The sequence below is a fragment of the Impatiens glandulifera genome, chromosome 4 (assembly GCF_907164915.1).
Source record: "Impatiens glandulifera chromosome 4, dImpGla2.1, whole genome shotgun sequence".
In the NCBI taxonomy this organism is placed as follows: Eukaryota; Viridiplantae; Streptophyta; class Magnoliopsida; order Ericales; family Balsaminaceae; genus Impatiens; species Impatiens glandulifera.
Genome location: NC_061865.1, coordinates 10,925,295 through 10,939,524, shown reverse-complemented (window position 1 = coordinate 10,939,524; position 14,230 = coordinate 10,925,295). Strand labels below are relative to the sequence as shown.

Below are 14,230 nucleotides of genomic sequence, written 5' to 3'. Positions count from 1 at the left end.
ATTATTATTATAATAATTTATTATTATAAAATATAAATTAAGACTTTTTATATAATATTTATATACACTCATTTTTTTTATTAATATATATATATATATATATATTAATTTAAATATTTTTTATATTTGTCCAATTATATATTATATTAAATTTTATTTTAAAATAATTAATTATAAATTTGTTTATATTTTTTTATAATTATAATTTTTTACTAAATTTAGTTATTAAGTAATTAAAAATATTATAGATATAAAAAATATAAAATATTATAAATTAATTGATTATATATTTTTTTAATATTTGAATTATATTGTAATAGAACTTTATATAATTTAATATAAATTTAATTTTAATAAAAAAAATAATTCTAAATTATTTTATTCTTACTTAATAGATGGTGTCAATTATGTTATTCTCAGCATTATATTTAATAATATATCTAAATATTAAATTTGAATTAAATTTAATTTCTTAAAATTAAAATAGATTCTAAAATTCTTTTTATTTAAAATATTTATATTTAAACAAAACTTTATTTATATCATTAGCTAGTTTACTTAAAAATGTAATCTTAATTTGATGGTTATATTACCTAAACTAAAATCTCTCTCCTAGTTTTTCGTAGTTTGTTAATTTTCTTGATTTCAATGGCGCCAAGTCCACACCAATTAACGGTCCAAATACAAATACATTTCCTCTTCTTTCTTCTTCCTCTAATCTCTCATTCTTCATCCCTAATTCAAATTTCACACAATTACTAATTACAGGTTTCATTGCATTGCATTGCTTCCACTCTGAACTTGTCTCCATATATACATATATATATGTTTATTCCGCCATGGAAGAAGATGGATAGGCTATTCAGCAGACCCGCATCAAACCTCAGGGACCGCCTCCGGCGACCTTCCCAGCCTATAACTGACCAACTCCAGTTCCTATGGCAACGACATCAAATTCTCGATCCATCCGGAGAGATTGTCACATGGTGGAACCATGTCTTCCTTGTAACCTCCATCCTAGCACTCTTCATCGATCCTCTCTACTTTTACACACCTTATGTTGGCGCCCCCGGTTGCATGAGCAACGATACGAGTCTCGGTGTAGCCATTACCTTCTTCCGAACACTCGCTGATCTCTTCTATGTTCTTCACATGTCGATGAAATTCAGAACTGCGTTTATCGCTCCGAGTTCTAGAGTTTTCGGAAGAGGGGAGTTAGTCATGGATCCTAACGAGATTACAATGAGATATTTGAAATCAGATTTCATTATTGATCTTGCTGCTGCCCTTCCTTTACCTCAGGAAAGTCTCAGTTTCTCTTCGGATTAGTGATAAAGTTATGGTTTTATTGAAATTCTTTTATGCAGATTGTTATCTGGATTGTGATTCCTGCAACAAAGAATTCTAGAGCAGATTACGCTAACAACACGTTAGCTTTGATAGTTCTAATTCAATACATTCCGCGATTGTTCTTAATCTTCCCCTTGAATCAAAAGATCATCAAAACTACAGGTGTTATCGCAAAAACTGCGTGGGCTGGCGCAGCCTACAATCTCCTTCTTTACACATTAGCCAGTCATGTAATGATTCAATCAAATCTCTTCTTAAACCTTCAAAAAATTTCCTGTTTTCTCACCAATCACGATCATCAATCAGGTTCTCGGGGCTGTTTGGTACCTGTCGTCAATAGCCAGACAGCATTCGTGTTGGAGATTACAATGTTCAATCGAAAGGAATGCTCCTCCATACTGCCTTGTTGGCTATCTAGACTGTGCCAGTTTACCTGTACCAAATCGTCTTCAATGGCTGAACTCTACTCAGGTTATATCCCACTGTGATGCTAAAAACGACGATTCCAATTTCAAATTCGGAATGTTTGCTGAAGCATTCACAAACGAAGTCGCTTCAGCTGAATTCTCTTCCAAATACTTGTACTGTCTTTGGTGGGGATTAAGAAATCTCAGTTCATACGGACAGAACATATCAACAAGCACTTACATTGGCGAAACCGCCTTTTGCATTACCATTTGCCTTATCGGATTGGTTCTATTCGCACAATTGATAGGTCAAATGCAGGTAAATATTCGCGAAATTTTCATGGTCTGTTTGTAGAAAATGTCTAATATAAACTAAACTATACTCGTTTAAAGTCATACCTCGCATCCATGACCGTAAGACTCGAAGAATGGAGAGTAAAACGAAGAGATACAGAGGAATGGATGCGGCATCGACAGTTACCACCAGAATTACAGGAACGAGTTCGTCGATTCGTTCAATACAAATGGATCGCCACTAGAGGTGTCAACGAAGAATCAATTCTCCTCTCGTTACCTTTAGATCTTCGTCGCGAAATCCAAAGACATCTCTGCCTTCAGTTAGTCCGTCGTGTAAGTGTTTTGATTCTGTATAATTGAAAACAAGTTGAAGATGAATTTGACATCGTTTCTTCCAATTCCAGGTCCCGTTCTTCTCGCAAATGGACGATCAACTACTGGACGCCATCTGCGAGCGGTTAGTTTCTTCGTTGAGTACGCAGGGGACGTATATCGTACGAGAAGGAGATCCAGTAAACGAGATGTTATTCATAATCAGAGGACAATTAGAGAGTTCAACAACAAACGGAGGTAGATCTGGTTTCTTCAACTCAATAACTCTAAGACCAGGCGATTTCTGCGGCGAGGAGTTATTAACTTGGGCGTTAATGCCGAATTCGAGTTTAAACCTTCCATCATCAACACGAACAGTTCGAACAGTAACAGAAGTTGAAGCATTCGCGTTAAGAGCAGAAGATCTGAAGTTCGTAGCTAATCAATTCAAACGTTTACATAGTAAGAAACTTCAACATGCATTCAGATACTATTCTCATCAATGGAGGACATGGGGAGCTTGTTTTATACAGGCGGCTTGGAGAAGGTATAAGAAAAGGAAACTTGCAAAGGAATTGGCTCAACAGGAGAGTGAGTATTATGATAAGTATATGGGAATGGCGGATGAAAGTGATGATGAGATGATGCCTGGTAATTATGATGATGATGAAGATGGAGGGAATTCGATGAATAACCCTAGAAATCCACAGCAACTTGGGACGACGTTTTTGGCTTCGAAATTTGCGGCGAATGCGAGAAGAGGAGTTAATTCGAAAGTTCAAATTGTTGAATCTGCTTCTAGTTTAAAAATGCCCAAATTATTTAAACCTAATGAACCTGATTTCTTTAAAGATGAGTAGTTTTTTTTTTTACTTTTTAGTTTATTAGTTGATGAAGATGTTAAGTAATTTAGTAATTAATGTGTGTGTATTGTTGATTTGTTTTGTATCTTAATTAGTAATAAATGCATTAGGCAAGAGTTTTTATCTTATTTAATTAAATTTTTTTGTGTCATTTTTTAAAAGTAAGAATCCATAATAGTTTAATTAAGCTCGATAAAATTAAAAATATTAAATGATTTAAAAGATAAAAAGTTTAAATGAATTAAATAAAAAATTAAATTTTAATATCGATAAAAAAGAGAAATAATAAAGAGTGAGACAAAGACAAGACTAGTGAGCAACTCTACCCACCATACAAGGGAAATTTGATGAAATAATCCTTGTAATAGGGTTATTTCTAAATTTTGCATAGCTTATATAATTTTTCAAATTTAATCTTTTGCCCTTGAGAAAAGACCCTTTTGTCTCTAAATTAAAAAAAAACTTTTCAGTGGGACTTTCAGTTTATTGTCAGGAACTTCCCTCCCTCTCCCAACCTCCTCGTTTCAGTTTTCCCTTTTCTCCTCCCTTTTCTCCCAACCTCCGCAGCGATCGAACCAACAAAACGACGGGAACCAGAAAGCTAAGGCAACGCCGGAAAGCTAAGGCAACGCCAGAACGTCTTCCCGTCTTCCCGATTTCAGGTTAGTTTTCCATCTTTCCGTCTTTGCATGCTGAATGTTTTAGGGTTTCAGCGTTTAGAGTTTAGGGTTTAGGTTAGGTGGTGGCTGAATGGTTTTAGAGCGTGGTTGATTTGTTTTATGGTGGAATATACATCTGACGAAGGCGACGATACATCTGTCGCAGGCGGAAGATGTTTCTATCGCATGCGACAGATGCACAGTCGCCTGCGACAGATGCACAGTCGCCTGCAACAGTTTTCGACAGATGCATTTTAAACCCAAAACGATTCAATCAGGCAATAAACCTAAACCTAAACATAAACTTAAACAATTAACACTAAAACCCTAAACCATTCTTTCATTTCAACATGCATGGAAGGTAAACGACAGAAAACGGGAAAAACTCACCTTCAATGTTGCGGCGTTGTCAACCTTCGTTCGTTCTGCTTGGATCGTCGTCGGGGGCTCGGATATGTCGTCGGGGGCTCGGACAGTCGTCGGGGGCTCGGACAGTCGTCGGGGGTCGAGGAAGAGGTGGAGTTTCGTGGCTTGGATCGTCGTCGGGGAGAGGTGGGTCGTGGGCTTGGATCGATCGTCGTCGGGGAGGGGGATGAGGCGGTTTGGAAATATGAAAAGAGGCTTGGATCGGTCGTCTGCTTTTTATTATTATTATTATTTTAATTTAGGGGCAAAAGGGTCTTTTCCCAAGGACAAAAGGTTAAATTTGAAAAAATTATCTAGTCTATGCTAAATTTGGAAATAACCCTATTATGAGGGTTATTTCATCAAATTTCCCTATACAACCACGTGAATAAAATATGGCACAGTAAAAAAAAAAGCCGTTCTTTAATTTTGATCCCTAGATATGAGCAAATCATAATTTTCTCCTTTCGAAAATCGTTCAAAAGTATTAGATTTAGCTAAACTATGAGTTTTATATTTCTAACTGAAATCGAAGTAGACAACGACTTAAGAGACGATTACTGCGAAGAAGACCACGGAGAAGAAAACTACCGTGAAGACCACTACGAAGAAGACGACTAGCGCAAAAAAGACGATCATCGAACTAAACTGTAATATTATTTTTAACTTAAACTGTAATGTTCTTTTGATGTGAAGTATAATGTTTAAACTTTAATATTATTTTTAAAATTGAAGTGTAATGTCTGATAAATTGAGATGAAATATCGATAATATTGATATGTTGGGCACTAGAAATATGTTCACGAAATAGTCCAAAACATGTCCATATTAGGATAAATTGATCCAGAACATTGACTAATTTGTCAAAAGACGAACCAGAGGCGGTCTTTACACCTTGACATTGTGAACGCTACTTGGTCATAGGCCTTACGTCTGGGCTTCTGTTTGATCTTATTCATGGCTCGTTTGGGCTCTAAGTTGCCGGTTTGATATTGACTAAACGAATTTGGCCCGGTTGGCCTTCTTCCCTTCTTCGTTTTATTATCTTTTATTTATATGTAAAATACAAGACATAAAATTTATTTTATGTATTTTAATATTTATTTTAATTATTTTGAAATTTAAATGGTTACATTTGTTCAAAATAATTATTTAATTTAATTACTGTAATTTTAATTAATTTTGTACGAATGAATACAACATTATTCCAACTAATTATAATAATTTTTTATGGTTTTAAAATTAATTATTTTGGGATAAATGAACATAATATATTTTTTAAATAATTATTTAATTTATTTTTTACCATTAAATTAATTATTTTATGATAAATGAATAACATTTCCTAAAATAATTATTTAATTTATTTTTAGCTTTTAAATTTTAATTATTTTTGGATAATGAATACAATATTTTTTCTAAATAATTATTTAAATTATTTTGAATTTAATAAATATAATATTTATCCAAAATATTATTTAATTCTATTAAATTTCTTAACCAGTTTATAATTTTTTGAAAAATTATTTTAAATTGTGTAAGTCAAATTTTAATGTCTAAAGTATGATAACTTAAAAATGTAAGATTAGACGTGAAAAATAATAAACACATCTTGAAGATAAATTATTTGTCTGTATATTTTAAATTTTGACATAATTAACTTGTCTAATAAAAGAATATAACTTTAATGTATATAATTATTATAAATAAAAAATTATACTCCTATAATTTTATTATTATCTTGTAATTTTCTTTGTTTTATATCATTCTTGTTAATTTTAAAGGGGTAAGGATCTGCTGTCCCAAAATAATGTTCACTTGCTGTCTCATTTATCAAAACAACATAATTTTGATAAATTAGACAAATAAAAAATTATATATATATGAAATAAACCCTAAATACTAAACTCTAAACCCTAAATTCCAAACCCTAAACCCTAAATCTTAAATCCTAAATTCTAAACCCCATTTTAAAGGGTTAATTAAAAAATTAAAAATTAAATATTATATATACATCCAAAATAGATAAAAAAATATTTATTCATATATTATAAATTTTGACATATTTACCTTCTCCAACAATTTTTTTTATAAATGCATCCAATAGATATAATATTTGTTTATAAACTATAATTTTTTTTTCCTAATCATTTGTTTATGTTTTTTTTTTTTTTTCTATTTTATTATATTTTTGACCATATAATATTTCACCAAAAAAAATATATATCTTCTCCCTTCTCACATTTTTTTTTTGAGTCAACAGGTCATTTTACGTGTGAACTTAATTTCTCTCACATTTCCTCAATTCTCTCCATATTATTTATCAATTTAATTAAATATATTTTTTAATAATTTTAAAATTTTGATATGAACCAAAAAAAATATTTTTTTAAATAAAAATGTTATATTTAATTAGTAATGAAGGGTATAGCTGACAATAATGTATTATAACTTATTGATTGAGTTTTAGTTTAATACTTTTATTTTTTATTTTTATTTTTTATTCATCACCTAATTTTATTCATTATCTAAAATGTTATTTATTTTAAATATTTATTTTTCTTATTCTATCATTATATATTATTTTTTGTAAAAAAAAAATTATCAAAAAAATAATAATAAAATCTTCACTAAATTCAAATAATCTAATTTTATTTAACCTAAAAATAAAAAATAAGTTTCTAGATGAAATGGAATTAGAGGACTTGTTCATTCATCCCTTATTGGTTGGTCCACCAATAAGGGGGAAGAAATTGGAATTGTAATCCAAACCCACTTTCCTGGTTAGTGCTTTTCCCCCTTTCAAGATTGACCTATAAAACCTACGCCCTAATACCATTCCAATTTCTTGTATTTGGAGAATCTACAAATTAGGGTTCATCGATCATGTCGAAGAACAACGCGGACGAGCCAGCGATCGGAATCCCCTACTATTCTACTGCTCCGATCCCTCAACAACATCAACAATACTATGTCGCTCAGAACCCTTATCAATCTGGAGTGATCCCACCGACCGCCATATTCGGCGATCCCAAGGGTATTCCAATCCACCAAACCATGTATAACGACACTCCTGCTCCTTTTAATTGCATCTACTGCGGAACCACCGGTCTCACAACCGTCAAGTAAGTGACAGATTTTTAAAGTTTGTTGATTTTTCACTTAGGGTTCAAACCCTTATTTGATTTGCTGTTAATTCAGATCAAAACCAAGTTTGGCAGCATTTGTTGGATGTATGATGCCTATGATGATGGGGGTTTGCTTTCTTTGTCCTTCAATGGACTGTTTATGGCATAAGTATCACTATTGTCCTAGCTGCAATGAGAAGGTAAAAGAAGAAAGGTTCTGTTGAATCCTGTTTTTGACCTAATTTTACTGAAAAGCTGCAATTTTGATTGTAGGTTGCTGATTTTGAGAAGTCTGATCCTTGTATTGTGATGGATCCTCCACAATGGGTTCAACAAAGCTTTGCATTGCCTGCATAATTTGATTGATTATTACTCCATTGTTGTCTTTTTACTATATAAGGTGAGGATTTGTCTGTGATTGTTCTGAGAATGGTGGGAGAAGGTTCTTTTCATTATATATTATATGATGTAAAGTTTATTATTATTATTACGTGAATTGCTGCTGATAACAACACTACTGTGATTATTCTATGGTTGAATGAAAAATGATATATTTTGAAGTATTTGAGAAAGAGCTCCATGAATTGAGGAATTGTGGAATGTATGTTTTCCTATCTTTAATATGATAAACACCACTATAACATTGTTAAGATCGAAAACAAGTTAATTTGTCGGAAACACCAACATCCGAAGTTAGATCTTATTTGAAAACATTTGTTTTTGCCTTAAGTATTTTAAATATGTTAATACTATGAAATTTAATAACATTTTTTTCAAAACCAGTTCCATGTTAATTTATGTTTTGATTGAAATTTATTTTGAAAATTAAAATTGAGGCTTTTTCGTCTACATATCTAGGCTTTCAATAAAGCTGTAGTAGATTAATAAATTTTATAGACACATGAGATTCAAACATATGATGTGGTATTTATGCAACATTTGGGGTGGCAGAACTTCATGTGGAAGGTTTATCGGGATAATTCGATTTTTGTTGTGGGTGAAAATTCAATTAGTTTATAGGATGACACTTGGTGCAGTGTTAAATGTTTGGTGAATATTTTTCTTTGAGTTTACTTATATTTCAATTTGTAGAGATGAATCGGTAAAATATATGTTTGACATTCGGTGTAAAAGTTTTAATAATTATATTAGATATAGAAGAATGTTGAATAGAGAGGAAAATGTCCCATGATAGACTATTGTTTATGGTTAAAAATAAGGGGTTAAACATTTCTTCTCATGATTCTATTTGGTGACGTGATTTGAATAACTTACATTGTTACATTTTGTTCAATAAAGTCAACTCGATTAATCTTTGTTGAGAAAATTTATGGGAGTCTAAAGATGTCTACCAATATCTCATTTTTTGATTAGAGTGTTATTTATATCTGAATCTCATTGATGATAGATGTATAAGAAATGACATAATTATTGTGAGTTGTTGTTATTTGTTATAATGAGATAGAGACGATTTTGCATCTCTTTTTACATTTTCATGTTGTCACAAATATATGTATTGAGTCTTTTGTGTGAAATTTGACCAGAATTCAATGAGTTATGTCAGAGATTGTTGGTGACTATTAAAAGACATTGACCAAAGCGACCAAAAAAGCAAGACTTTCAAGATAGATCTTTGTCCCTATCATGACGATGTGGGAGATTAAAAATCGAAAAACATTTATCAACCAAAGTAGGCCGTTAATAATTATTCACAATGTGGTGTAGGGGATTAGATTAAAAAAAATTTGTGAATTAATTTGCATACTTGATTGTTTTTCTTTAAAATCTTATATTCAATTAATTAGATTTATAAGTTATATATATTTATTAATTTGTTATGGATTTATTTGTTTTTTAAAATATAGAGCTATACTATTTGTTTTATATATAAATTTAGTAATACATGTAAAGGTCCAATATTGAGGAATATATTTTCTATTTTATTTTGGGTATTACTAATGCATAAGTTTATTAAACCACTAACTAAAAAAAAAATCCAGGATCCTACAAAAACTTTTTTATACACTTTAACTTAAATACTCTAATAAGTTAAACTCTTTTCATTTTATCTACACTAATAGATGATTAATAACCGATAAAATAAAAGAGATAAATGAAATATAGCAAAATTTGTCCAAACACTATTTTCAGAAAATAGAGAACATCAAAACTTCAAATCCAAAACCCAACAAAATTCCACAATACAAAATATGGAGTGCTTATTCACAAATTTACAAGTAAAATTAAACAAAAGAAATGCTATTGAATGTCAAGGGAAAACAGAGGCATAATCAAAACAAGTTTATTCTCTGTTGGTATTTTATTGAATTCAAGATAAGTGCATAACAATAACAGTATAATACAATCCCTATTATAAGGTTCAAATTTGTTATCTTTTATTTCTATAATACTCTTTTTCTTATACAAGAAAATCAAAGTTTGGAAAAAGATGGAGCACGTTTCTGTTTGAAGGCCGATATTGCCTCAACAAGATCATCCGATATAAGCGTACCTGCGTTCCATGTCGCAACATAGTCTAAGCCCTGATCAACAGTCAAGTCCCGGCTCTTCTGTAACACCAATTTTGTTCCAATCAATGCAAGAGGAGATTTCGATGCAATATCTGATCACACCAAACAAAACCAAACTCAATCCATCAGTAACCAAATCCATAATATCTAGAACAAAACACTCAAATTTCTTTTTTGGAATCTGATCATGTTATATAAAACCCAATTTGACACCAACAAATGGGTCAAGAAGATCAATGATTGGACCAATGTTTCAAGAATGTGTTATTACTCAAAGTGGAATCTGTGAAACAAAATAGCCATGAAATTGGTATGAACACTTCAAAATTGATGATTCACTAGCTCATCTATTGCATAAAGACCAAAAAAAGCTCCATACATCAGTAACCAAATCCATAATATCAAGAAAAAAAACACAAATTTTCTTTTTTGAAATCTGATGATGTTATATAAAACCCAATTCGACACTAACAAATGGTCAATGATTGGACCAATGTTTCAAGAATGTGTTATTACTCAAAAGTGGAATCTGTGAAACAAAATAGCCATGAAATTGGTATTAACACTTCAAAATTGATGATTCACTAGCTCATCTATTGCATAAAAGTTGATTAACAATTAAGAACAAGAATAAGACCTTGAGCAATGATATCAACAGCAGCATCCAAAGCTTGCTTATCCTTAAAAACCTGAGAAACAAGGCCAAGGGATTTAGCCTCCACGCCGGAAAACCTCCGGGCAGTCAATGCCAATTCCATTGCGTTACCATAACCAACAATAGCAGGTAATCTCTGTAAAGAACCTAAATCAGCAGTTATAGCCAAATCAACCTCCTTAACGGAGAAGAAAGCTTTCTCCGTACAGTAACGTATATCACAGGCTGTGATGATATCAATTCCTCCGCCTATACATGCGCCATGAATAGCAGCGATTACAGGCTTGCGGCAGCGTTCAATGGCAGTGATAGAATCCTGCAAAACCAAGATATTTCGCCTGAGGAGTTCACTGGTGCGACCACGATCAGTGCTGGATGCGGTGATGCCACCGACAGTGTTGAGGTCGATGCCGGAACAGAAATGTTCGCCTTTGCCGGATAGAACTATGACGGCGACGTTGGGATTCTGATCTAGAGAATTTAGGGCTTTGGGAAATTCGTTGAAGAATTCTCGAGATAAGGAGTTGAGGGTGGAAGGTCGATTGAGGATTAGTTCGAAAACGCGACTGTTTGAAGAAATTCTTTGTTTGATTTCTAGGGTTTCGTACTTCATCTCCATTTTAGTTCTTCTCACTATGAAATGAATCCTTTCTTTTAAAAGTATAATTTGTGCAATTAATTTATAACCAAATTAGAAATTAAGACACATTGCTGGAAAAAGAAAAAAAAATCGGGAAAATTGTCATAATGTTAAATGTAGAGATAATTTTTTTTTTCTTCGAAAATATTGACTATGTTTGAGAGAGAATTTTTATTTTTATTGAGAAAATAGTCATGGAAATTTTTGTTCACAAAAATGTCCATGCGTAAAAGAAAGTTTTTTTTTTAAGGAATTTTTTAAATTATTTTTTTTTCCTACTTAAGTGGCAAGAGTAGAGGAGTCAACTGCATGGACACGCAGAAAAAGCAGTCTTTCGGTTCATTGGTCTGGTTTTTTTGCTTGTACTCGGCTTGTTGGTGCCTGGAATAATAACTTGGTTAGGTGTTTAATTGTAGCTTGGTTAAGTTGTTTTTGTTAGGTTTATGCTATATTATATTTTTTAACAAAAAAAATCTTAAAAAAAAATCATACATCAGTTAATCTAAACATTAATTCTAAAATAGAAAATTCTAAAATTTTAACTCTCCAAGTTTAAATTTAACATACCAAATATAAATTTTATAATTTTTTAATAATTATTTCTCTTTCCTCTCTCTTCTATAATTTTTTAATAATTCTTTCTCCCTCCTCTCTTTTCTCTACAATTCTTTCTCTCTTATTATATTAATAGATTTTTGAGAGAATGAATATTTTATAATTTTGTATGATACAATTGTAAAATTTAGAGTAGCTGATGTATTGACCAGTTAAAATTTGAGATGTCAAAGTAAGTTTATATTGTTTTACTGTATTTTAGATACTCAGATTTAGAGTAACTGATGCAATGCAGTTGCTCTTAGGAGTTACATGCACCGGTTATGTAGTATGTCAATCACAAATTAGTTGTTGGGTTCTTGTATTACTTTCCGTTTATAATTTTGTTGCTCCATCACAATTCTATTATATTAAATTCAATGGTATTTTTTTTAGTTAACATTTTTTAAATTAATATTGGAGGTGACAAAACTCTCTTGATTTTAAAGCTTCTTTCATGTGATTATTTGGATTTTTTTTAATTCTTAGATTAGATTATCATTAAAAACAAATAAATATAGATTAAGTCAATTTAACTGAAAGTTATGATTTTGCTTCCTATATATATATATATATATATATATATATATATATATATATATATATATATATATATATATATATATATATATATATATAAATTTAAAAAAAATCTTATAAGATATGAAAATATGGACATGTTCGGTTGAGAGTTATGTAAATAACTTAAATCAAATATTATTTCACGTATATTATAAATTATTAATTTTTATTTTATCATTATATATTAATATAATTTTAACTCTTTTATTAAAAAAAATCTCATTTATTTCATTTTTATATATTTATATTTCTAAGTAACAATTATTTCCTAGAATTTGCATTTAAATTTGAATTATGGGTAACCTTAAAATTGCATTTAAATTTAATTAGAGGTCAATCTAATTATTAAGTTGGATAGATTCTTTAATATTAAGAATAAGAATTAAAATTAAAATTCAATGAAATTAATATAATGTAATTTTATAATTTTCAATTCAACTTATTTTAGCTTGGAATTTAAAATTTTAATTATATATATTTTTTTAAAAAATAATTTATTATTTTATTATTTAAAATACAATTAAAATTTTCAAACAATAATTTATTTTTAAATATATAATTAAAAATAAATAATTGAATCGATATCTTTTTTCTTTTTTAATTTAGTAAGTTAACATCTTGATATATATATATATATATATATATATATATATATATATATATTTAAGAAATTAACGTATTAAACCAATATTTTGTTTTAAATTTAGGAAGTTAACCTATCGAATAATTATTTTTTTTAATCTATGAAGTTAATATGTTGAATCGATATTTTTTAATAAAATTAAAACATAACAAAACAATTTACACTTAAATTATTATAATTGATTGTTTCAAACTAATATTTTAATATAATAGATATTAAATTTATTTTTATTATATATATATTTTTTAAATATAAGAGTTGTGATTAACTTGTAATTTTATAATTTTCTCAATTGTAATTCAATTGTTAATTTTCATCGGATTTTAATTAAAATTTTAATATCAATTTTAATTTTAATTTCACTCTTTCAAACATACCCTTAATTTTTTTGGACTCACCCACCTTACCTAACGAGACAAAATGTTTGGTTGAAATGAATAAGTTGAAATTAGGGATGTTCATTAATTTAAAATGGGTTTTATATCTATCATTATTGCTCATAATTTAAATACAAAACTTATAATTAAAGTGAATTTCTTTTGCATATTTCAAGTTAAATTTTTATTAAGAACATTTACTTTAAGTGATGAATTGCACGCATTAATATACCCTATTGAATTAATCTCAATAAAAAAAACATTCTTACCAAAGAAAATCTCTAAACTGATATGTATTTTAGTGCTACATGGAATTAAATGTCTATGAATTTTTTTGAAAATTTAAAGGTTCTTAGTTGATGAAATAACTTAATAGTCTCAATCTACTTGTGGGAATGATTTTAACTATTGAAGAATGTTTGATTAGGCAAATTAGTATTGGCATAGGAGGAGAAAAATAGAATATATTTAAAACAAAAATAAAACAATCAAGTGCATCTAAAATTCTACAACTTTTCTAAACTACAATTGAATTGTAGTAATCAATTAGTTAGTTTGATAACCGAGTTTTAGAATATACTATTCAAATATTTTACAAAAAGATAATAACTATACATATTCAACTAAATATATCTACAAAACAAAATATTTAAAAATAAATTTATAAAGAATATTTTTGTAAAACACACAATTTGGTATTAACCTAACAATTTGGTAAGTAATGGACCACCTTGAAATGGAGAGATATACATGCTAATTAGATATTAAAAAAATAATAAGATATGAT

General features: G+C 29.4%; 3 protein-coding genes across 4 annotated transcripts; 2 read left to right on the top strand and 1 right to left on the bottom strand.

Annotated features, from left to right (window-relative positions):
* The first annotated feature begins 768 nt into the window (after positions 1 to 768).
* On the top strand, positions 769 to 3,246 carry LOC124936797 (cyclic nucleotide-gated ion channel 18). The gene is made up of 5 exons (XM_047477325.1): positions 769 to 1,298; positions 1,364 to 1,580; positions 1,657 to 2,076; positions 2,151 to 2,387; positions 2,459 to 3,246. The coding sequence occupies exons 1-5, from the start codon at positions 826 to 828 to the stop codon at positions 3,224 to 3,226; spliced, it is 2,115 nt and encodes a 704-aa protein (XP_047333281.1). The 5' UTR covers positions 769 to 825; the 3' UTR covers positions 3,227 to 3,246.
* Positions 3,247 to 7,058: 3,812 nt separating this feature from the next.
* On the top strand, positions 7,059 to 7,984 carry LOC124936339 (GSH-induced LITAF domain protein). Of its 2 annotated transcripts, XM_047476833.1 has the most exons (4): positions 7,059 to 7,076; positions 7,154 to 7,418; positions 7,495 to 7,621; positions 7,695 to 7,984. In XM_047476833.1, exons 2-4 carry the CDS (start codon positions 7,180 to 7,182, stop codon positions 7,776 to 7,778), a joined length of 450 nt encoding a protein of 149 aa, XP_047332789.1. In that variant the 5' UTR covers positions 7,059 to 7,076; positions 7,154 to 7,179; the 3' UTR covers positions 7,779 to 7,984. The 2 variants fall into 2 exon arrangements, with proteins under 2 accessions (XP_047332789.1, XP_047332787.1); XM_047476831.1 differs by lacking the exon at positions 7,059 to 7,076 and having other exon boundaries at positions 7,084 to 7,418.
* Positions 7,985 to 9,692: 1,708 nt separating this feature from the next.
* LOC124934447 (delta(3,5)-Delta(2,4)-dienoyl-CoA isomerase, peroxisomal) lies at positions 9,693 to 11,248 on the bottom strand. The gene is made up of 2 exons (XM_047474982.1): positions 10,590 to 11,248; positions 9,693 to 10,044 (listed from the first exon to the last, which is right to left on the bottom strand). The coding sequence occupies exons 1-2, from the start codon at positions 11,224 to 11,226 to the stop codon at positions 9,854 to 9,856; spliced, it is 828 nt and encodes a 275-aa protein (XP_047330938.1). The 5' UTR covers positions 11,227 to 11,248; the 3' UTR covers positions 9,693 to 9,853.
* Between the last annotated feature and the right edge of the window lie 2,982 nt (positions 11,249 to 14,230).

Excerpts from the sequence above, each read along its gene's own strand:
- LOC124936797 (XM_047477325.1), top strand. The coding sequence starts at position 826 with ATGTTTATTCCGCCATGGAAGAAGATGGATAGGCTATTCAGCAGACCC. Across the intron at positions 1,581-1,656 it reads TTTACACATTAGCCAGTCAT|GTTCTCGGGGCTGTTTGGTA; the intron begins GTAATGATTCAA and ends ATCATCAATCAG. Across the intron at positions 2,388-2,458 it reads GCCTTCAGTTAGTCCGTCGT|GTCCCGTTCTTCTCGCAAAT; the intron begins GTAAGTGTTTTG and ends TTCCAATTCCAG.
- LOC124936339 (XM_047476833.1), top strand. The coding sequence starts at position 7,180 with ATGTCGAAGAACAACGCGGACGAGCCAGCGATCGGAATCCCCTACTAT. Across the intron at positions 7,419-7,494 it reads ACCGGTCTCACAACCGTCAA|ATCAAAACCAAGTTTGGCAG; the intron begins GTAAGTGACAGA and ends CTGTTAATTCAG. Across the intron at positions 7,622-7,694 it reads GTCCTAGCTGCAATGAGAAG|GTTGCTGATTTTGAGAAGTC; the intron begins GTAAAAGAAGAA and ends TTTTGATTGTAG.
- LOC124934447 (XM_047474982.1), bottom strand. The coding sequence starts at position 11,226 with ATGGAGATGAAGTACGAAACCCTAGAAATCAAACAAAGAATTTCTTCA. Across the intron at positions 10,045-10,589 it reads TGTTGATATCATTGCTCAAG|ATATTGCATCGAAATCTCCT; the intron begins GTCTTATTCTTG and ends TGGTGTGATCAG.